Source organism: Callionymus lyra, chromosome 18, assembly GCF_982586985.1.
Source record: "Callionymus lyra chromosome 18, fCalLyr1.hap1.1, whole genome shotgun sequence".
Taxonomy (NCBI): Eukaryota; Metazoa; Chordata; class Actinopteri; order Syngnathiformes; family Callionymidae; genus Callionymus; species Callionymus lyra.
In genome coordinates, this window is record NC_141835.1 from 5,002,874 (window position 1) to 5,025,616 (window position 22,743).

Consider the following 22,743-nt stretch of genomic DNA (forward strand, 5'->3'; position numbering starts at 1 on the left):
CTATTTTATGCTGTTTTTTTTTGTTTATATATAAAGAGTTTAACTTTTTATTTGAGAACTATTGGAAAACGTGTCCTGTCTCCCTTTATTTTGAAAGTTGAAGCCGGAACCCGGAAGCGGTAACGAGCAGTGGTAGCACGAGCATTAGCAGCAAGCTGTCTCCTCATCACTTTGATTCGCGGTTTATGCTAACATGAGCTCAATCGGAACCGGGGTATGTGACTCGTTCGGTCTATTTCGAACTGTTTACTGCTGGTCCAGTCGTAACATGTTCGATTTTCATTCATTGTAAAGCCTTTTCGGGAAATGTGTTTGTTCACTTTGTCGTTAGCCGACGAGCTAAAACATTAGCTCGCTGCTGAGTCACTGAGGCCAGTTAGCTTAGGTGCTAAAGCGAAAACGAAAGCTTATAATGTTTTTTCTACAACTTGTTGTTATATCAGAATGTTAACTTATATGTGTGTTGTGGATTGAACTGTATTTCAATACACGCATTGTACACAGGCTGGTGTTCTGGTGCTCAAAAGCTAGTTTAGTTATTTGTCTTCATTCCTAGTATATAAGAGTCATGTGAATCCTTATCAAGTAAGATTTTATTTGGTTTTATAGAATGAACGCTGAATAAAAATAAATCGAAATGCCCAGAAAGTTAAACATCTGTAAGAAAAAGCATTAAATCTTTAAAAAATGCATAATCATTGTGGGATGCTAAGCAACTGAAATTCACAATGTGGCTGAATTGTCATTATGGGAATGTTGGGATTTTTGAAATAGGACAATTATGGCGATTCATTTATCAAGCCTAGTTTTCATTTAATTCTCCAAAGCAAGTGAAACAATCTAAAAAGGTAAATATGACACATTTTAATCACCTCTTCTTGTTCTACAGTATGACTTGTCGGCGTCGACCTTCTCTCCGGATGGACGAGTCTTTCAGGTGGAATATGCCATGAAGGCAGTTGAAAACAGCAGGTCGGCCACACTTTTCTTTTGAATAGTAAAGGGGTTTGTTCGGTTCCTTGACCTGATGGTTTTGTCTCATTGCAGCACGGCAGTCGCCATCCGCTGTAAAGATGGAATTGTTTTTGGGGTGGAGAAGCTTGTGCTGTCTAAACTGTACGAGCAAGGGTCAAACAAGCGCATCTTCAATATTGACAGACACGTCGGCATGGTAACCCAATATTTTGATCTCTCTCTTTCCTTTTTCTGTTAAATTGATAATGGAGAATTCTTGATCCGAATGTGAAGCTCTCCATGGCTATGAACGTGGTTGTGGCAGTTCAGATGTTATATTATGAGAAGAGATGGATATCATTTTATTTTCTATTTATAAAGTTAAAGTTGTTTTTGTTCTAGGAGTTATTCCGAATTCACTTTTTTGGCCTTGAATTGTGCATCAATTGTAAACAATTGTCTGTTTTTCTTCACAGGCTGTTGCTGGTTTGCTCGCTGATGCTCGCTCACTTGCTGAAGTGGCCAGAGAAGAAGCCTCCAACTTCAGATCAAACTATGGACACGACATTCCTCTGAAAGTAAGTCCCTTCTTGCACCCCTCAAACCCTTGTTTTATTGGTGACAGCCACACGTGTCTGTAGCTCCACCCTCCTGTGGATGTTTTAGCTGACAACGATTTCTTCGGAGAGTACTTTAGACCTTGTTCTTGTTGAATATAAAAAACTTTTCTCAAAACCAATGTCGCATTATAGTGATTTATTATTTTTAATATGTTCAGTATCTGTGTACCTTATTCTCTCATGCCTATCATAAAGTACTTTACACACCTTAAATGGAATTAAACAAAAAAAAAAATGCCATTTTTATCCATGTCCAGGATGTTCTTGCTTATCAGGGATGAATGATGATTTGCAAGGGTTTCGCATACTTGACTGAACATCCTGTGATGTCACTTCCTCTTGGCTGTCTGATCAATCCCTGATAGCTGTGAACAACCTGGAGTTTATGGACATAAGAGTAATGGTTGTTTTGTTTTTGATGTTGAAGTCCAGGTTTGCTCTTCTAACTCAGTAATCATCATTTTATAGCATTTCTTGTCTGGGATCATCATCCAGCCATCACTGTCAACTAGCCTCCTAAACCTGTCTTGATCATCCTCCCCTATTTTAATAAATCCATGAATTTCAATGCTTTTCATTCTTCCTCTAGCATAAAATTATAGCATGTCATTCTCTGTACTTTATCTCCAGCTGCCCAAACCTTCAGATCTCAATCCCCAACGTTGTCCACCTGAGTTGACCCTCTGGTGTATAATAATTTCTGACCATGGCTTTTCTTTGTGTCAGAGCTGCCGTCTCTTAATCAAACATGAAGGCAGTCCCACTACTTCCCTTTGATTCTAACTGTGATTTTCACAGATCACCTCTGTCAGTCTCCAGTACCTGTTCCTAGAACTCTTCTCTTCACATCTCTTAACATCTGTCCATTACTCTCTATAACAGATCCCAGACAAGGCTAAGTGATCAAATGGAAACTTCACTCATATTCTACTCGCCCTCATGTCGACTAAGGGTTGGGATTATTTTCATAGTCATCTGTTCTTTTTTTAGAGTTATAGACAAATGTTTGTTTGTTTTAGTGTAGCGACCTATAATGGCAACAGAAACACCAAAACATCCAAATGCTTGCATCAGAGCAAGCTAAGGTGTTTTACAGCATTCTTAAAATATGGAGTTATTTAAAATATTTCATGTTGATGTTTGATACATGAGAAATATTGGTCTATAACTCTAAAAAGAACAGATTACTAATAATCCCAGCTCTTAGTCGACATGAAGGTGAGTTGAAGATTTGTGGAATTTGAATTTTGGGTGAACTATCACTTTAACTAAAACTAGATTAGACACGTTTCTATGAGTCAAACTCATAAACCAGGGGCCAAATCCTGCCTGCCAAGTGATTTGATGAGGCCCATTTGATAGTGGTCTCAAGATCAAAGTAGGTCATTGTGAAGTATAAAATGCCAATCTTAAAATAAGAGACAGATTTTTAATTTGTGACAAATGCACAGATGATTTAGATGAATTGAGCCTCGCATTCAATATTACAAACTTCCTGTTCCTGAATTTGACACCCCTGAGTTATGTGGCTAAATGGGGGAAACTGTGGATCTCAAAACTAAAAAATCAAGAGTTTCTGATCAATTAACTTAGGTACGTCTCTGTTCAGTTAAATCATGCCTCGGACACGCCAAGTAATGAAAGCCTTAGCTTTGAAACGATCTTCATCTGCCTCTGTGTTTGATGGATCTACTGACTCCTTCAAGAAACTTTTTTCTTTTACGACTGGCTTCAAATCATGGAGGTGATTTCACTAAACCTGTGTCTCTCGCAGCACCTGTCCGAGAGAGTGGCCATGTACGTTCACGCCTACACACTGTACAGCGCCGTGCGACCGTTTGGCTGCAGGTTGGTCCAAATATACTCCAGTTGTGTGTCCATTCAGTTTTAAATGTGTGCAAAATCTGCTTGTTCAGTTTCATCTTTGGATCCCATGACAAGGACGACGGTCCTCAGCTGTACATGGTCGACCCATCTGGTATCTCATATGTGAGTCGCTGATTCTTGTCCTGGACCAAGTTTGAGCGCTTCAAGGATTTGACGCTGGTTTGTGTTTCAGGGATACTGGGGATGTGCGATAGGAAAAGCCAAACAAGCGGCCAAGACGGAGATTGAAAAACTGCAGGCGAGTTCAAAGACGGACGTTTAAAGGACTGTATATGATGTAAAACTCTAAAATGTTTTTTTGTTTTTTTTAATCGCAGATGAAAGAGCTGACGTGCAGAGAACTCGTCAAGGAAGTCGCTAAAATGTGAGTTTTGAAATGTGATTCAACGTTTTTCCAGTGGAGATCAGTTGTTGAGTTTGTGATCGACAGGAATCACAAATTGTTCATCAATGTGCGCCTGTGGATGTAGTTTTGACACGGTGACCCCGTTTGCTGTAGGTCACGAGTGATGATGCTGAGAAAAAGGTTTCGCTACATAAGCTGATATGACTTGATGTCACATTTTCTCTTGGCTGTCTGACGTACCTCTTGTTGACCTGTCACTCACAGCTGTGATCGGCTCGGTCCCGTTCAACTCGTTTGTTTTGTGCCTCCAGAATCTACATCGTCCACGACGAGGTGAAGGACAAAGCCTTTGAACTGGAGCTCAGCTGGGTGGGAGAAGGTAAGAAGACATTTCTAAACTGGTTTAATACTAGTTTCATCGGTTATCGTTTGGCTTCTTATCATCTGGACAAAACGTTCCATATATATCCATGTCCAGAACGTTCTTGCTTATCGGGAGATTAATGATGAGTTACAAGGGTTTCGCATACTAGACTGAACATCCTGTGATGTCACTTCCTCTTGGCTGTCTGATCAATCCCTTGGTAGCTGTGAACGGGCTAGAGTTTAGAGAGTAGTGGGAGTCGCATTTCATTGTTGTTGTTGATGCCCTGGTTCGCTCTTCTGCCTCAGTTACCAACGGACGCCACGTACTGGTTCCCAAGGACGTGCGAGAGGAAGCTGAGAAATACGCCAAGGTGATAAACCTGCGCCACACAAAGCATGTTGTACTCGAGGACTCCAACAAACGCTAATTTTTTTTTTCTATTCCAGGACTCTCTGGAAGAAGACGACGACTCCGACGATGACAACATGTGAATCTTTGTTAATGTTTTATAGTATCTTCAGCGCTCGTTAACCATCTTTTCTTTATGAATAAAAAAAAAAAATTCAAAAACAGTTTCCATCTAAGTGTGTTAATCTGTCGTCACGTTTGCAAACTGTGACTATTGCTCTTCGGTGTCCCTCTGGAGAGAGCTACAGACCTGGTCATATGGTCTTCATTGAGATCTTCTCACAGACGTCAACATCTATGGCGTCCGTCACTGTTACATAAAGAGCCACAGCTCTCCCGCCCACCGACTCCCACCAACTACGGACATTTTTCGACACTTTTTTTCTTTTCCCCCCCAAATCTTAGATGACCTACTATTCCGAATGTCTGCATTACCCAGAGCAGCGTTGCTTTCTACGCACTCGACAGTGTCTGCTTTCCCCTCGAGCCTGTGACGTCGAACCCAAACTTGAATAGAGAAACGGACGAGTTTGTGTTTGTGGCGTCGAAGGACGCACAACACTGACCCGGATCACTCTAACGAGGACACTTTCGATTGTTCGCTTCGTCCACACGTTATTCGGCGTGAATGCCAAGAGACGGACACGCCGATGTGGAACAGAATTCAAAGGTTGTGATCCAGACGCGTTCACTTCCCGAGTCTGTTTACTGCGTCCAAACGCCACACGCGCGCGCTCCGAGTGACTTCGGTCGCACGTGAATGAAATGTTCGTCTTTTAAACTGTGTGCGATCGCGTCGAGCGTGTCTCGGGAACTCGAGCGACGCAGCGACGCTATTGTTGAATTGGCGGTGTTTTGAAGGGACTCTGGTGCGCAGCGCTCCATGGAGCACGTATGGAGGCGCGGCTTCCTCTAGAAAACGTTCACAGACAAGGAAGCGCTCGCAGCCAATCACAGCGCGCCGCCGCCGACGTCAGTCCAATGAGCGTCGGCTTCTCTCGCAGACTCTCGCCCGATTGGTCGCGTCCCTAGGTGATGTCGTCATTTCCCTCGTGGCGCCCTGTTCGTATCGCCCAATAGCGTGCGCGGGAGACGCATAGCCAATCGTAATCCAGGAACCGTTCGACCAATCGCATTTCCCCGCCGCGAACGCCGCTGTCACCGCAGCCAATCGGGTGACAGGAAACAGAGCTCGGGGCTCAACAGCTTGTTGTTCGCTTCGCAACCCGAGGAGTGAAGCGGCGGCGTCGGTGTGTGTGAGTATTAAAACCTCCCGGTAATTCACCCGAAACTTTTGACCCGAGCTGACGGCGTGCTAGCGTGAGGGGGGGTAAAAGGTCGCGGGCGGTAGAGCCGCGTCCGCCGGAGCTGCTGCCGCCGTGACGCGCCGACGTCAGTTGAATGGCAGCGGCTTGTTTTCGCAGTGAAGAAATGTGCTGGTGCTTCTTTGTGGAGCCCGATATTAAATAAATAAACCCGCGACGTCACCATAGTTTCCGCTCGGCTGTCAAACGTCGAGCTGGAAGTTACTTTTTCCTCGTCGTTGACGCAGCCGAGCAGCGCGGAGGGTTTTTTTTTCCGGCGCGTTTAAAGCCAACTAGCCGCTGTTAGCCGCGTTTAGCTCCGGGACCCGGGAGTGAACCGACGCCCCCCCCCCCCGGTGGTGCCCGGGCGTTAGGCTCGCTTTTATTCGGCGCTGACTTGACTTGAGCCCGGGTGTAGCAGTTCGGAGGGCGAGCAGGAGGAGGAGGAGGAGGAGGAGGAGGAGGGGAAAGTTAGCAAAGGCTAGCTGACATGGCGAGCTGTGATGGCGACGTGACTCGAGCGGGAAGGAAACCTCGTCCTCGCCCGCTCCAGATGTCTCCACCAGCACCTCGACGCTCGAATGCGTGAGCCCTGGGTCACACAATCTGCGGCCGGGTATTTGTTCTGATCCCAGGACGGGAGGAGGTGTGTGGGGGTGTTGGGGGGGCACAGCTATTCAACTGGGGTTAGTTAGCTTAGCACTGTTTTTTAACCACCCGGGACAGGATCTGCTTGTGTGTGTCCCCCCCCCCCCCCCCCCCCCCCCCCCCACAGTCCTGTCCTCAAAATGACTTCCACTGTCTTTCAGAAAGTGCTCCGAGCTGGACCCCCTCGAATAACCGCAACGATGAAGGTACGTGTTCGGTGTGACGCCTGTGGTCGAACAACAAACACTAGTTCACAAGCAGACGTTTGTTTCATTTTAAACCAATTTGTAGACAAACATTTGATCTTGATCAGTTCAACTGACACTAGAATATGTATGAGGTCAAACCCTGTTCAACCCTTCCTCAAATCTCAACCCTGTAGGAATGAGAAACATCAGTTTTTTTTAAAGCAGAATAATAATATTTCCTTGTGCCTCGCAGGCTGCAGATGAGCCGCCCTATCTGACGGTCGGGACGGACGTCAGCGCCAAATACAGAGGAGCGTTCTGTGAGGCGAAGATCAAGACGGTGAAGCGTATGGTGAAGGTCAAGGTACGTCTCTGTGTCGGTGAAATCATGCCTCGGACGTGCCAATGTAAGGAAAGTCTTAGCTTTTGGAACGATCTTTATCTCCCTCTGTGTTTGATGGATCTACCCACTCCTTCAAGAAACATCTGAAGACACTTTTATTTGTGCTTTTTCTTCACTTTCTTGGGGCTGCTTTGTTTATCTCTGTTGTCTTGACCTTTTAAAGTATTTTAACTGTGTATTGTTTTGATTGTTTAAGCTCTTTGTGACCCTGGTTTGAGAAAGATGCTTTACAAATAATAATAATAACTTACTTGATTCCACAGTTCAAAGATCATAGGTCAATAGAGCCCCCCCCCATTCTATCTTCTCGTTTTAGCATCACTGTAAATGTTTGCTCAAAAAGATGCCTTAAGTAGGCGATAAAAATGTACTAAATATGTATATAAATGCTTAATACACCTGATGGTGTTCAACTCCTTTTTACATTGAACCTTGACCTCAGGTCTTTTCTATTTTCTTTAATGTGATGGTGATGAATATTCACCAGAAAGTGTCTGATTGACGTTTGTTGTTGATTCTTGCACTGTTTTAATCTGTGCTCCTGTGACGGTCGGCAGGTGTTCCTGAAAGGTGAAAGTACATCTCAGGTGGTGCAGGATGACCAGGTCAAAGGTCCGCTCAGGGTGAGTTGAGGGATGGTTGCGTAACAAAAATGACGGAGTGATACTTTTTTTTTTTAAAGTGCTGTCTAATGCGTGTGCTGCAGGTGGGCTGTACTGTGGAGGTGAAGACGAACGAGGGTCTGCTCAGTGAAGCTGTCATTAGTAAGCTGACGGACGCCAGCCTCTACACCGTGGGTGAGTTGTTAGTCATATATAGTCGTATCTTTCCCCGGAAATGTTACAAGAAAAAGTGCCGTCTCTCCTCAGTGTTCGACGACGGCGACGAGAAGACGCTGCGCCGCACATCTCTGTGCCTGAAGGGAGAGAGGCACTTTGCCGAGAGCGAGGTGAGTCGGTTTGTCGTGAAGACCGCTCGTACTTTTTGGTGTCGTCCTCCAACCGATCGCTTCCTTCTCTCAAGACTCTGGACCAGCTTCCCCTGACCAATCCAGAGCATTTCGGCACTCCCGTCATCGGCAAGAAGACGAACCGTGGCAGACGTTCGTCCCAGGCTGTGTGAGTGTCCCAGCGACGTCTTTGGAAAAGTGACCTGACCGACCGTTGACTTGACCTTTGTGACCTCACTGTAGCTCAGCTTATTCACTCGCCGCTGTAGAGGCGACGAGACGTTCACGTGTCTTTCTCTCCGTCAGACCCGATGAGGAACACGAGTCTTCATCCAGCAGCGACGAAGAGGAAGAGAGACGGAGGCTGAACGACGGACTTCTCGGGAAAGTCTGCAGCATCAAAGAGGAAGACGACTCCAGTCGCTGGTTCCTGGGTCTGGTAAGCCACGCCCACTTAGCTGTGCGTCTGTTCGAAGAGGCTTAATCTTGCTACGTGGAAAAATCTTTAAAATGACCTCCTTCTACTAATCCATGCGTCGTTGCTTTGTTTACATGTTTAATGTTTCAAGCTGAGGGAAATATTAAGGAGTGGATTTAAGTTTTATGATTGTGCACAATTTAACAAAACCAACCACAAAGCTGATCCTATTTCTTCATACTATTTTCATCGTGGATTATCTCATGTTCAAGTTGTTGTTTTGTACAGCACGTGGTGGCCAACATGTTTAAGTGCTTTATAAATAATTAATTTCATTTTAAGGATTTAAGCATTAATTGTTGTATGATTGTTGGATCATAGCCTCTTTTCACATACTGTAGATTCATCTGTCTTCTTGGAAAGGCTAGTTATTTTTAAAACTATTTCTTGGGCGTTTCAGAGACAATTTTTCTGCTTCATGTTTCCTGACATCTTGCTGAAACATATTTTCATGATTGAGGCGAAGGTTTTAAGCGGATCCTGTTCTTTCAATTGTTGTGATTCAGAATACGGTCCCTCGCTGTATCGCTCGCACACTAACATAATACAATATATCGTATCGAGCTGCGTTGAGGAGCCGCCGTACTTATGGTTGCAGTAAAACTGTCGAGTCCAATGATGCCTATTTAGTTACAGCTGATTGTTCGCCACAATACTGTCCTTGAATTCTACATTAATGTTGCTTTTTCAAACGTGATCGACGGCTGTGAGTGGTTGGCTGGGCGGCAAAGCATGATGGGAGCTGTTCAGGTCACCGTTGGGTTGTTGAGAGGAATGACGCCTCAAATGCAATGAAGAGTTTGCAATTTTAAATGCATGTTGTTAAATTAAAACGAGTCAAAAATGTAGTTGACACCGTAGGGTGTTTCGAACCACGTCTCATGTCGTCGATCATCTTCACAGGTCGTGTCTCCCAGCTGTAACGAAGAGCAGCTGGTGAAGAAGGATCAGTGCATGGTTCGTTCCTTCGGTGATGCCAAATTGTGAGTTGGAAGAAGAAGAAGGTCAGGATATGAACCGAGCTCGTCGCTGACTCTCTAAATGTTCTGCTCCTAGTTTCACGGTGGCGAGATCGAGTATGCAGCACGTCAACTACCTCAATGTCAACAAATGCTCCACCAGCAAAGGTGACCCTTTTGACCTTGACGCTCCCCCACGAAACGCTCGTCTCCGACCGACTGGATTGACGGCTTGTCTCGCTGCAGGTTTTGAAGCTGCGCGTCTCTTCCTGGCCATGAGGAAGATCCCGGACATCTGGAAGATGGACATGAGTCAGATCCTGGACTCGTCCTCCAGCGACGACGAGGACGGCGAGGAGAAGGGTAGTTTCGAAGAGGAGGAAGACGAGGAGGTCCGGAAGAAGAAACTCATCAAGGAGGAGGTGCGTGTCGTGCAGGAGAACTCTTTGTTGTTGGGCTTCGAGTTTTTTGTGTGACGCTCTCTCACCTGTGCGGCCGTCAGCCGGAGGAAGAGGCCGACCCCGAGGAGCGAGATCACTTCCTGCAGCAGCTGTACAAGTTCATGGAAGACCGAGGTCAGTCTGGTTGATTTGTTGTGGAAGAATATCAGTGACATCAGAATATTGATTTTTACATTTCAACTGTTGAAGCTTCTGATTATTTTATTGAAATATTTTTTTTCTTTTTAAGCATTAAATAAAATACATTTTATATTAAGAGGTTGACTTTGTTCTTTTAAATTCGTATGTTTTCTTGTTTTTCCTTTTTTAGGGTTTGTTGTTCATATTGCAGTTATAAAATGAAGTACAATTCCAAAAATAAATGTTAGGAATTCAATATTTCTTTGAATTGCTTTAAATTCATAATGAAAGTGTTGGTATAATCTTGCCACCAGACATTACCCACAGAGTAAAGAGTTGATCACGTGATTCTCACACGATTGGCTGAAAAGTTTAGATCACGTACTTTCAAGAAGGTTTCGCAAATTTTAAATATTTGAATTGTTAAATTTGATGTTCTGCTTCCTGCCACATTTGTCAACATCCAATCTGCTTTCTTCTTTGACGTGAAAGTTTCAAGCTGACTTTTGACATGATTTTTAAACCAGGGACTTCGATCAACAAGCCTCCAGTTCTGGGCTACAAAGACCTGAATCTGTTCAAGCTCTTCAGGCTGGTGTATCAGCACGGCGGCTGTGACAAGGTGAGAACGAACCTCTTTGGCGATCCCGTCTCTCCGAAGTGATGATGCAAAGAAGGTTTCGCAAACATGGCTGATACCTGTGATGTCACTTCCTCTTGGCTGTCTGATTGGAGTCCCATGCTGTGTCTCAAATCGCATACTACTCTTAGTATGCTAGAAGTTAGTATGCATCAGTTTAGTGTACGTACTAACTAGTAACTAATCCTCCACAGATAGTACGTCTCAAATCAAACTCTGCTGCTACACACTAACCGGAGATCACATGACCGCTTCTTCTTCTACTTCTGTTTAACGATGTTTCAAGCAGCTGTTTGAGCGCTATCGCCGACACCTGCTGGCAGCACGTTTTGCAACTTTGGAAAAAGAAATAAAGAAAAAATATGAGAATCTAAATAATCGCGAGATATTTAAGCTGGTATCAGCAGTGAAGACGTGTTTATCCTCCTACTGCTGCTGAAAATACACCTGTAAGTATATGCATATATATGCATTTATATATGACGTAACTTCTGTTTAAAACGTCACTAAGATGGCGGCTGTTTAGTGTAGATAGTGTCCATCGAACCATGCTCAGTTTTGTGGGCGTGTTAGTACGCCAATTTAGTGTGCAGTAAATTTCGCATACTAAGAATTGAGATGCACTAACGCACTAAAAATACTAACTTTTAGTACGATAGTATGCGATTTGAGACACAGCACCAGACAACAAGAAACCTCATCTTGGTCTCGCTGTTAGAAAGCAACTAATGTCGGCTTCTGTCTCCAGATTGAAAGCGGGACCGTGTGGAAGCAGATCTACATGGACTTGGGGATCCCGATACTGAACTCGGCCGCCTCTTACAACGTGAAGACGGCCTACAAGAAGTACAGACACCGACCTGAACCTGATTTTAAAAACTACTCCGTCAGCATTTCTAACCGCGTGTCTCACCGTCGTCAGGTACCTCTACGGGTTTGAGGAATACTGTCGCTCGGCGTGCATCACCTTCAGGACCATCCACCACAACAACCCGCGCTGTCCGAACCTTCTGAGCGCTCAGCGGCCGGCGGACGCTAAAGATTCGCCGGCGAAGGTCGACTGTCCAGGAGAGAAGGTCGAGTCCGGGAGTGAAAGTGAGAAGGATTTTCTGAAAGGGAGGTTTTCGTCCCCGAGGGTGAGTCGGCACATGTTGTTTGAATGTGTATGTTTTTGATTGATAAACATGGAAAGTTATAAACCTAAACAATAGTTTGACACAGACTTTTAATTATTAAGAAACGTAATGTTTACTTGTTGTTTCCCCATATTAGGCACCAATGTTTATTTATCTACGATTTACGTGTTGTAACTTATTTCGACTTGCATCTGATTTATGTTGATTAGTAACATTGATGCATTAATATTATCGGTATTTTAGTTAAAAACGGATGAAAAGCAACAAAATATAAATGGAAGTATTGTAGAAAAAACTCTGTTCAAAAATAAAAGTGCAGGACGTCATTTGAGGAAAATAAAGATGGTTTAGTTGATGGAAATTAACGAGTATCAGTATGTGCGATAATAATTATTAAATAAATAAACAGCTGAGTATGATCGGAATGATTTGACTGTGAATGACTGAACCTCTATTGTATCATCCTTTTTTTCCTTATATAAAGGAACTTTATTTTCCTCAAGTGACGTCCTGCACGGTTATTTTTGGATAGATTTTCAAGCATTGAGACAAACAAACCTTCATAATGAAGTAAATCCCTGTAAAAATAGTTTCCATAAACATGGAAATCCACCCCTTGAAAAACAAAACATTATAATATTAAATAGTTCGCATAAAATACACATTTTCATTTATACATTCATGGTAACAAATTGACAAGACATACTGTGGAATGATGTGATGGATTAAATGTATAAGTATATTCCATACATACCCAAGTAACTCTTGATGTCTAATGAACGCTTCAAACCTTTGACATTTGTCATAAAAGGGTTTCATCAACGTTCTCCAGACATTTGAACTGTTCCTTAAATCTAACCGCAGCATAGAGAGAAGTTCTTGGATCCAAATCCTAAATATTGAATTGTTTTTGCTCATTCATTTCCTGGCTTCTAGTTTGAAATGTTTATTTTTAATATGTATGCAATACTGAATTACTATTGTGTTATTGTGTGAAGGAAAACTGTCCTTATCTGCCTTTTGAATAGATTTTCTGGTATTTGATATACTTTACAATAAAACGCATGAACTAAATATTTAAAATTAATAGTGTTTATGCATTTTAAAGTGTTTCTGGTGGATCTGATGATAAACCCACGATTGGTTCTGGGATGATGATGTTCCAAAGGTTTCGCATTCTTGACTGAAGTCCTGTGACGTCACTCTTGGCTGTCTGACCAGAAAAGCTCTAGAACCATTTGACCGTTTTCACCTGCGATGTAATTCACCGTATCGAGGGTGTCTGTCGCTCACGTGTCTGGTGCTTTGCTCGTGGGTCAGGGGCGGAGGCGCGGCGCCATGGTTCCCATGAAGCTGGACCGGGAGCAGATGGCCAGAGCCGAGAAAAGGACGAGCGACAACATGGAGGATCAGCGAGAAGTGAGAAGACGCAGCAACAGGAGGATGGACGAGTCCGAGAAGGGCTCGGAAGATGAAGACGACGAGGACGAGGACGACGACGAGGAGGACGAAGAAGACGAGGAAGATGAGGAGGATGACGACGACGAGGATGATGACGACGAAGATGACGAGGAGGAGGAAGATGACGACGGGGAGGCGGAGAGGAGGATGTGCAGGTGTGTTCGGGGACGATAACGGAGCCGCTCTCGTTCGACTTGTCGTGATGAATTATGTTCCGTCAGGAGCGGCGACGAGGAGGACGCAGACTCCGTGGCGGGAACAAAAGTCCGCGTGAAATACGGCAGAGGAAAGACGCAGAAGATCTACGAGGCCCACATCAAGAAGACGGACCTGGACAACGGCGAGCAGTTCTATCTGGTGCACTACTATGGCTGGAACGTCAGGTGAGTGACGGGCGACGCCGGCGATCTGTGCTTTGATTGACAGGTGTGTGTGTGTGGCGCAGGTACGACGAGTGGGTGAAGGCCGATCGCATCATCTGGCCGGCGGAGAAGGGAAGCAGGAAGAGACGGAGGAAGAAGGTGAAGGTGAGTGCAGGCGATGACCAGGCGATCTGGAGTGATGATGTACCAAAGGTTTCGCATTCTGGACTGAAATCCTGTGATGTCACTTCCTCTTGGCTGTCTGACCAGAACGTCAATGTTCTTGCGTACAGAGATGCAGTTTTTCATCCTTGATGTTAGTGTAAAATGATCCCTCACTACACTAGTACATGAAGTATTTGATTATGCAAGTATACCAGTGCATTAACTATTTGATAGTTTGACCTTTCAAATGTTGAACTTTTGATTTTTCTATCTTCAAATGTTGACATGTTTAAACATTTAACGTGTTTCTAAAATGTTTTAAGATGATTTCTATATATATATTTTTTTTTCATAATTGATTTGAGAAATTGTAATATTTTAAAAATTATTATGATTAGAAAAATACATTTTCTAAATTCCAAATATTTTATTTGTTGCCTTAAAAATGGTGGCACTATAGTTCTAGTATTTAATCTTTTTAAAAATGTAAATTGTTGATATATTTAGTAGTATTATTATTTTAATTAAAATTAGTTTATTATTCATATCTATGCACTGTGATTATTATCTTTATTATGTTACTGTATGTAACATAACAATTTAATCTAGAGTTTAAGATTCGTGTTCTCCAGGCTCTCGGTGGTTTCACGTCATTCTTGTCGCCAACAGAACAAAGACGAGCCGGAGAAGGAGCCGGAGAAGGAGCCGGTGGTGACGGTGACGGCGGTGACGAAGCCCACCGGGGCGAAGCGAGGTCGCCCTCTCAGCAGGAATCTTCCGAACAGCGCGACGGGGCGCAGCGTCTCAAAGACGCCGAGCACCGACGGACGCTCCAACGGCAGGAGCAGCAGGAACGAGACGACGCCCAACATGGCCAACGGAGACGGTGAGTTTTGTGCTTTCAAAGTTTTCGTCGCCGGCAGCAGGAGGAGAATGTTATCGTGATTTTGTTAATCTTATTTAACTAAATTATTAGTTAAGCATCTGTTGGAATCAACGTAACATTATGTCCCTCTTGGAGAGAGTTGATTGATGAGGGGAAAAAAACTAAATGATTCAAAAAACTTTTGAACGTGAAAAACCTCAAATAACACGGCACTGGACAGTAGAACACGTGGCTCTAAATAAATATGTTAACATTTGGATCTCCAGTCAAGTCACAGAAAATTTAGGGCACAAAAGAACAAAGTTTCAGATCCACCAAAGGAAGATGAATACAATGTACGCACCAAAGAAGAAAAAGTCAAAATACAATAAAATTAATTTCCTGGCTAGTTTGAAATGTTAATTTTTATTAATATGCAATCCTGAAGAACTATTGTGTAAAAAGGGAAAGTGTCTAATGTGCGTTTGGGGAAAAATATATATATATATATACCTTACAATAAAACACATGAAGTAAATATTTTTAAAATGTGTGCGTTTATGCATTTTAAAGTGTCTCGGTTCATGTGATCTGATGATAAACCCACGATTGGTTCTGGGATGATGATGCTCCAAAGGTTTCGCATTCTTGACTGAAGTCCTGTGACGTCACTCTTGGCTGTCTGACCAGAAAAGCTCTAGAACCATTTGACCGTTTTCACCTGCGATTCATTCATGCTTTCTCCAGCTTTGTTTCTGTAGCCACCTACTGCAGAGCTCGGATTAGGTTTAAAAAAATAAATAATTGAAAATTGCATTCTGTTCAGTCACGATGCTGATTTAAAAACGATCGTTTAGCTCTGACCGGCACTGAGCTGTGATCTCCATCGGTCTCCTCAGGTACTCCACGCACCAGGAGGACCAGGAGGACGTCGGGTCTGTACGACTCGGACCGAGCTTCCAACGGTGAGGATGGAAACTGCCGCGTTCTTCTCGTCGCAGCTTCATGACCACACTCGTGTCTCAACAGAGGACACGGGGAACACGTCCGAGGACAGCGAGGAGGACCCGCCGGACAAGAAGCCGTCGCCCTGGCAGGGAAAGACGGAATCTCCGAGCTCCCAAGAGCCGAAGCGGGAGGTCCAGGGAGAAGACAAGCCGACCGGTGACCTGAAGGCCGACGCACAACACGGCGACGTCTCCGAGGCGGCGGCCGCACCTTCCACACAAGTCTTCTCCACGCCAGTACCCAGCATGCCTCAGGAGAAGGAGTCGCTCCAGGTGGAAAAGGGAGACGCGGAGCAGAAGGTGGAGCGACATGACGCCGACACGGACATTTCCCCTCGGGTCGAGGAGAAGTCTCCGCCTCAGGAGCGTGTTCCAAAGATGCCTCTGCTGGAGGAAGCGTCTGAAAAGAAAGTCGTGTCTCCTGGACGCGCGTCGCCTCCTCCTCTTCTTCTTCCTCCTCCTTCGCTTCCTCCTCCTCCGCCGCCACAGAAACAAGCTCCTGATGTTCCCGAGCAAGAAAACACTGCCCTGGTCTCTCCGCGTAAAGGTCGCAGGTCGAAGGTGAACGACGGTGGCTCCGAAACTCCTCCCAGAAACCAACTGGGTGGGGTATGCACTTCAAGCCCCTCCCCCTTGAGAAACACTTGCCCCTCCCCCTCCGGCGCCATCCTGTCCCCGGCTAAGAACTCCAGCCCCAGTCACACGCCGGTGTTCTCGTCTCCTCCCCGGAACATCCTGAAGAGGTCGGACGAGCCCATGGTGGTCCTCCACTGCCTCTCCACCCAGCGCCTCCTCCCGTCTCCTGCTCCACCCCCTCCTCCTCCTCCGGCTCCTCCTGCTCCTCCTGCTCCCCCCGCCAACGCCTCCGACACGGATTCTGCCACAGAGGAGGAAGGCGAGGAGGTGCCACCGCCGCCGCCGCCGGAGGAGGAGAAGAGCGGCGCGATGCTCAAGCGTAAGGCGGCGGAGCAGAAGGTTCCGGACAAGAAGCTCCGCCAAGACAAACCAGAGGAAGTCGTTCCTCCTCCTCCTCCTCCTCCTCCTCCCAAACTGTCCCCCGTCGTGACCAGGACTGCAGACCCACCGCTACCCAAACCGTCTCCAACCACTGAACGTAGCGGCGACGACGTCACGAAGGCCGAGGAGATCCAGAAGGACGTCCAGACGCCTTCTGCGGCACAGGAACCACCAACGGCCTCCGGTCCCAGCGAGGAGCCTCAGATGGACCCCGAAGCTCTGGTGTGTCACGAGGTGGACCTGGACGACCTGGACGAGAAGGAGAAGTCCATCTCTTCCGAGCATCTCCTGCTCCTGCTGGCGGAGCCGCAGCCGCCGCCGGCGCCGGCTCACGCCGAGGTCCGACCGTCGATCCCGGTCCACGCGGCCGACGCCGCCTCCAGCCCGCCGGATCCGCACCGCAGCCGGAGCGGCGGCGACGCCGAGCCCGAACAAGACGGCGACTCCAGCCCTGGTTTCGGGGGCAGCACGGCGTCCTCCACGTCCCAGCACGAGCAGAAGGATCGAGGTACGGCGTCCGCCGAGACGCCAAATGATTCCAACGATTATATCCAACATTTTAAAATCATAGCTTTTTTTTTTTTTTTTAATTAAGTACATATCAGTGAATTAAAGGTTCTGTTTTAATATTATTTAATATCAAAGTGATGTCAGTATAGTATACATTTATTTTCTAAATTAATTATGTAAATGTTAAAGTTAAAAAATACAAACTTTTGAATTTGATTATTTTAAGAAAATGTTTTATTTCATTATTTTAACTTTATAATAATGTCTCCTCCTCCTTCACTCACTCAGGCCAGAAGCGAGTGACCGACTGCCACCTGAGTCCGACTGCAAAGAAGCACAAACGCAATCAGAAGCGAGCGAGTCCACCCGGCAAGCTGGAGAAGAACGGAGCAGGTATGTTGCATCATGGGAAGAGCCGTCTCTCTGTCCGCTGTAGACGAACGTGAGTTCATATGAAGGTTGTGACTGAAGCTCACTTTTCTTCGCCCCAAAAAAGACGCTTGAATAAATCCAAATACATTAGATGGATAAATGGATGGAACCATTATCTCTGTTCACGACCTTCAAAGTTAAAGTTCACCCAAAAGGAACTATCGCTTCAAGTTCTGACCCGGCTCCAGGTTCTCAATGATGATGTTCCAAAGGTTTCGCATTCTGGACTGAAGTCCTGTGATGTCACTCTTGGCTGTCTGACCAGAACCTTGAAAAAAAAAAAGATGATTGTTATTGAGGAATGTTTTATTTATTACAGGATTGGATCAGTCAAGTAGTAAATCATAGTCATTTGTAAAGATCTTTCTAGACCAGGATCACAAAGCGCTTTAACAATCAAAAACAATACACAGTTAAAATATATACTTAAAAGATCAAGACACAAAAGACAAACACAGGAGTCTCAGAAAATCAAAAGCTCAAATAAAAGTGTCGAGATGTTTCTTGAAGGAGTCAGTAGATCATCAAACACAGATGTTTCTTGAAGGAGTCAGTAGATCATCAAACACAGATGTTTCTTGAAGGAGTCAGTAGATCATCAAACACACATGTTTCTTGAAGGAGTCAGTAGATCATCAAACACACATGTTTCTTGAAGGAGTCAGTAGATCATCAAACACATGTTTCTTGAAGGAGTCAGTAGATCATCAAACACAGATGTTTCTTGAAGGAGTCAGTAGATCATCAAACACAGATGTTTCTTGAAGGAGTCAGTAGATCATCAAACACAGATGTTTCTTGAAGGAGTCAGTAGATCATCAAACACAGATGTTTCTTGAAGGAGTAAGTGGATCATCAAACACACATGTTTCTTGAAGGAGTCAGTAGATCATCAAACACAGATGTTTCTTGAAGGAGTCAGTAGATCATCAAACACATGTTTCTTGAAGGAGTCAGTAGATCATCAAACACAGATGTTTCTTGAAGGAGTCAGTAGATCATCAAACACAGAGATGTTTCTTGAAGGAGTCAGTAGATCATCAAACACAGAGATGGTTCTTGAAGGAGTCAGTAGATCATCAAACACAGATGTTTCTTGAAGGAGTCAGTAGATCATCAAACACAGATGTTTCTTGAAGGAGTCAGTAGATCATCAAACACAGATGTTTCTTGAAGGAGTAAGTAGATCATCAAACACACATGTTTCTTGAAGGAGTCAGTAGATCATCAAACACAGATGTTTCTTGAAGGAGTCAGTAGATCATCAAACACATGTTTCTTGAAGGAGTCAGTAGATCATCAAACACAGATGTTTCTTGAAGGAGTCAGTAGATCATCAAACACAGAGATGTTTCTTGAAGGAGTCAGTAGATCATCAAACACAGAGATGGTTCTTGAAGGAGTCAGTAGATCATCAAACACAGATGTTTCTTGAAGGAGTCAGTAGATCATCAAACACAGATGTTTCTTGAAGGAGTCAGTAGATCATCAAACACAGATGTTTCTTGAAGGAGTCAGTAGATCATCAAACACAGATGTTTCTTGAAGGAGTCAGTAGATCATCAAACAGAGATGTTTCTTGAAGGAGTCAGTAGATCATCAAACACAGAGATGTTTCTTGAAGGAGTCAGTAGATCATCAAACACAGAGATGTTTCTTGAAGGAGTCAGTAGATCATCAAACACAGAGATGTTTGTTGAAGGAGTCAGTAGATCATCAAACACAGATGTTTCTTGAAGGAGTCAGTAGATCATCAAACACAGATGTTTCTTGAAGGAGTCAGTAGATCATCAAACACAGAGATGTTTCTTGAAGGAGTCAGTAGATCATCAAACACAGATGTTTCTTGAAGGAGTCAGTAGATCATCAAACACAGATGTTTCTTGAAGGAGTCAGTAGATCATCAAACACAGATGTTTCTTGAAGGAGTCAGTAGATCATCAAACACAGAGATGTTTCTTGAAGGAGTCAGTAGATCATCAAACACAGATGTTTCTTGAAGGAGTCAGTAGATCATCAAACACAGATGTTTCTTGAAGGAGTCAGTAGATCATCAAACACAGATGTTTCTTGAAGGAGTCAGTAGATCATCAAACACAGATGTTTCTTGAAGGAGTCAGTAGATCATCAAACACAGAGATGGTTCTTGAAGGAGTCAGTAGATCATCAAACACACATGTTTCTTGAAGGAGTCAGTAGATCATCAAACACACATGTTTCTTGAAGGAGTCAGTAGATCATCAAACACATGTTTCTTGAAGGAGTCAGTAGATCATGTGTAAGTCTGGATCAGATCACTGATGGAAGGTCTGACCATGAATAGATCTGAAAGTAAGAATTTAAAAATGATCCTGAAAGAAACTGGCAGCCAGTGAAGAGTTTGAAGGAGAAATGTGAGTTCTTCTACTAGAGCAGCTCAGAATTCTGGCTGCAGAGTTTTGTATGAACTGCAGGCGAGACAAGATCCTTCTGGTTTAGACATGAAAATAAACTGTTAAACGACACAAACACATGGATTACAAGAAAGCGAGTGAAGTCACTGGCGACGCCGTATTGTAAAGTTGTGTGAAGTTAAAATGAAGAATCTAACACATGCTCGACACTGACGGCAGCTTTTCAAAGAGAACCTCACTGCGGGACGAATGAAGGAACATCTCGACCTGTTGGTGGAACATTAACGCATGTTTGATTCAACAGCAATAGCTAAACAATACAATGACATGATCATAACTATTCTAAAAATGTTAATGTATATAGTAGCCGTGTAAACAAAAAACACAATACAAATACAACAAGAAACTGTACAAAAGTATAAACACTAAATAAAACGTAATATATTGACATGATATAAACCTTAAAGGAAGAAACGGTGTAATCTCTCGTCCATACATTGAACTGGTTTTATGTTTATTAGTCTTGAAAAGATGTTTGACTTGAACCTGCAGACGCTCCTGAAGTACATATTTAAAAAAGAAAAATCAACCTCCGACGTAGTTTAATTTCAGTAATAAAGCCACAAAGACTCTAAGCTGAGCCGTGACGTGTCGCCTGCAGGTCACAGCAGCGACAGCGAGGATCAGACTCGCTTGTCGTCCGTGAAGAGCCAGAAGTCTCGATGCCTCACGTCGGCGACGGCGCACAAACAGAACTTTCCGTCGCCGCAGCGAGCGTACAAGTGGACCTTACAGCTCGGTAACTCATCGTCGCGCCCACTGCACCGACTTCTCTTGAGCTGCTTCTAAAATAAATGCTTTCTAATATTAAACAAACACTGTTTTCTACTAGTAAAAAAATCTCTTTTTTTTTAAATCGTATTAGAAAAACAAGCTATATTTTTTTAATCGTTAAAGAAAACGCATGTGGTTTGAATAAATAAAAAAATATATATATAATAAAGATGCAAAACCAACAATTTACAGTGTAGCTTGAATAGTAAAAACCATGTAGTTGTTTATGTTGTGAAACATCAAATCTGTTGGTGTCAAGGTTTATCTACGAGGTCGTTCTCCATGTTACGGTCGTTAAGTTGATAAAAGCTGCAGAGAAGACGCTCCATGTGACACGTGTCTCCCCCGCAGACGAGCTGGACAACCTGTCCAGCAGCGAGAGGATCTCCTTCCTCCAGGACAAGCTGCAGGAGATCAGGAAGTACTACATGAGCCTCAAGTCGGAGGTGGCGTCCATCGACCGACGGAGGAAGAGGCTCAAGAAGAAGGAGCGGGAAGGTAGGAGCAACGGTGCGTACCTCCTTTTTCTACTTCAGTACATCACATGGAAATGAAAGCAATCGCCGTCTCGCCAAAATACCAAGAAGTCAAATGGTTTGACTTTCGCCGTCCTCTGTCCCCCAGTGTCCTCCAACATGACGGCGTCCACGTCCTCGGGTTCGTCGGACACGGGCATGAGTCCGTCGTCGGCGTCGCCGTCACAGAACACAGTAGCTGTGGAGTGCAGGTGATGACGAGCCCCCGCCTGCCTCCCCCACCCGCCGACGACCCCCCGCCCCATGCTGCCAGACTCCGCCCACATGACGAGCGGAACTCTAGAGCTCGCCGCCAGGACGGAAAAAAAACGTCATAATCCGCGGAGGGAAGACACTGACTTTATCCCGCCTCATCAACACCCACTTCCTGGAGAGAAGCGTCGTTACCATGACGATGGATTACTCGGAGTCAACAAGGTCACATGTGAGCAGCTTCTTATGCAATTTTTTTTCCCCCCTTTTTTTTTTTTTGTTTCTCAAATTAAGAACTATTGAATTTTTATGGAAGAAAATTAAAAACATGTTTTTTGGTCTTTTTTATAAGAACTCAGAGCTTTTATTTTGGTATAAATATGTTGTGGAAAAACTCCAGGAAGTCGGTCGGAGTGAAAAAATGATTTTGTTGAATAAATATTGACGCTGGTTTCTGTCATGAAATAAACGATGGTAGAAATGATGAAAATACAGCAATTTTATGTTTTGTGCTATTTAAACTATTTGATTCAGTCCGTGAAATCCTTTTCGTTTCCTCCTGACCAACACGAATTGTCATCATTAAATATTTTTGAAGGAAAGTTGGTCCTAACTTTAGTCCCACTTTGATATTTGAGTATATATTTTTATGAAAAGTCCTTTTAAAAACTTGTGTATTTTCATCATTTCTCGCCGTGACCTCCAGCTGACCCTCTTCCCCGTGACTGACTCCGCCCCCCCCCCCCCCCCCCCTCGTTCTCATCACCTGTACATAAAGCCGCCGCCGCCGTGACGGCGTCATATTTTACAACCTGTAAAGAATAATTTACATATTTTTAAAAACTGTTTGTACAATGTTTTCTCGACTCCTTCGCTGCTTTTCTATGTGCTGATTTACCAGTTGAGTCCACCCACACTGTTGCCATGGCGATATGTTTTTAATAAAGTTTTTAAATATGTGTCGACCCCTTGTTGAACTCGACTGTTTTTGGGGTTTTTTTTATGATTCACTTGATGTTTGTTGCTGCAGGTTTACCATAAAATTATGACCACCTTTGTTCCGTCGTTGCAGTAATGGGTCAACGAAGCCTCATGAAACGG

General features: G+C 44.2%; 2 protein-coding genes, 3 non-coding genes and 4 pseudogenes across 6 annotated transcripts; all 9 read left to right on the top strand.

Annotated features, from left to right (window-relative positions):
* Positions 1-117: 117 nt before the first annotated feature.
* psma3 (proteasome 20S subunit alpha 3) lies at positions 118-4,746 on the top strand. The gene is made up of 11 exons (XM_087780153.1): positions 118-214; positions 890-972; positions 1,048-1,171; positions 1,431-1,532; positions 3,349-3,422; positions 3,491-3,563; positions 3,634-3,699; positions 3,779-3,825; positions 4,119-4,186; positions 4,480-4,544; positions 4,621-4,746. The coding sequence occupies exons 1-11, from the start codon at positions 194-196 to the stop codon at positions 4,663-4,665; spliced, it is 768 nt and encodes a 255-aa protein (XP_087636279.1). The 5' UTR covers positions 118-193; the 3' UTR covers positions 4,666-4,746.
* Positions 1,852-1,929, top strand: LOC148060186 (small nucleolar RNA SNORD53/SNORD92). The gene has a single exon (XR_015709331.1). It is a non-coding gene; the product is annotated as a small nucleolar RNA SNORD53/SNORD92 (small nucleolar RNA).
* Positions 3,963-4,046, top strand: LOC148060187 (small nucleolar RNA SNORD53/SNORD92; annotated as a pseudogene).
* Positions 4,747-5,734: 988 nt separating the features above from the next.
* Positions 5,735-22,603, top strand: arid4a (AT-rich interaction domain 4A). Of its 2 annotated transcripts, XM_087779663.1 has the most exons (25): positions 5,735-5,838; positions 6,696-6,740; positions 6,976-7,086; positions 7,683-7,748; positions 7,832-7,922; positions 7,995-8,074; positions 8,149-8,243; positions 8,381-8,513; positions 9,456-9,535; positions 9,609-9,679; positions 9,758-9,933; positions 10,014-10,086; positions 10,620-10,714; positions 11,481-11,578; positions 11,655-11,868; positions 13,189-13,484; positions 13,551-13,712; positions 13,775-13,856; positions 14,526-14,742; positions 15,621-15,686; positions 15,751-17,253; positions 17,544-17,648; positions 20,742-20,879; positions 21,266-21,424; positions 21,539-22,603. In XM_087779663.1, exons 2-25 carry the CDS (start codon positions 6,735-6,737, stop codon positions 21,643-21,645), a joined length of 4,224 nt encoding a protein of 1,407 aa, XP_087635789.1. In that variant the 5' UTR covers positions 5,735-5,838; positions 6,696-6,734; the 3' UTR covers positions 21,646-22,603. The 2 variants fall into 2 exon arrangements, with proteins under 2 accessions (XP_087635789.1, XP_087635790.1); XM_087779664.1 differs by lacking the exon at positions 20,742-20,879.
* On the top strand, positions 10,748-10,825 carry LOC148060189 (small nucleolar RNA SNORD53/SNORD92). Its single transcript, XR_015709330.1, has one exon. It is a non-coding gene; the product is annotated as a small nucleolar RNA SNORD53/SNORD92 (small nucleolar RNA).
* LOC148060190 (small nucleolar RNA SNORD53/SNORD92) lies at positions 13,015-13,089 on the top strand (annotated as a pseudogene).
* On the top strand, positions 13,883-13,961 carry LOC148060191 (small nucleolar RNA SNORD53/SNORD92). The gene has a single exon (XR_015709328.1). It is a non-coding gene; the product is annotated as a small nucleolar RNA SNORD53/SNORD92 (small nucleolar RNA).
* LOC148060192 (small nucleolar RNA SNORD53/SNORD92) lies at positions 15,337-15,411 on the top strand (annotated as a pseudogene).
* Positions 17,879-17,952, top strand: LOC148060193 (small nucleolar RNA SNORD53/SNORD92; annotated as a pseudogene).
* Positions 22,604-22,743: the final 140 nt, after the last annotated feature.

Excerpts from the sequence above, each read along its gene's own strand:
- psma3 (XM_087780153.1), top strand. The coding sequence starts at position 194 with ATGAGCTCAATCGGAACCGGG. Across the intron at positions 215-889 it reads TGAGCTCAATCGGAACCGGG|TATGACTTGTCGGCGTCGAC; the intron begins GTATGTGACTCG and ends CTTGTTCTACAG. Across the intron at positions 3,564-3,633 it reads ACCCATCTGGTATCTCATAT|GGATACTGGGGATGTGCGAT; the intron begins GTGAGTCGCTGA and ends TTTGTGTTTCAG.
- arid4a (XM_087779663.1), top strand. Across the intron at positions 10,087-10,619 it reads CAAGTTCATGGAAGACCGAG|GGACTTCGATCAACAAGCCT; the intron begins GTCAGTCTGGTT and ends TTTTTAAACCAG. Across the intron at positions 15,687-15,750 it reads CTCGGACCGAGCTTCCAACG|AGGACACGGGGAACACGTCC; the intron begins GTGAGGATGGAA and ends GTGTCTCAACAG.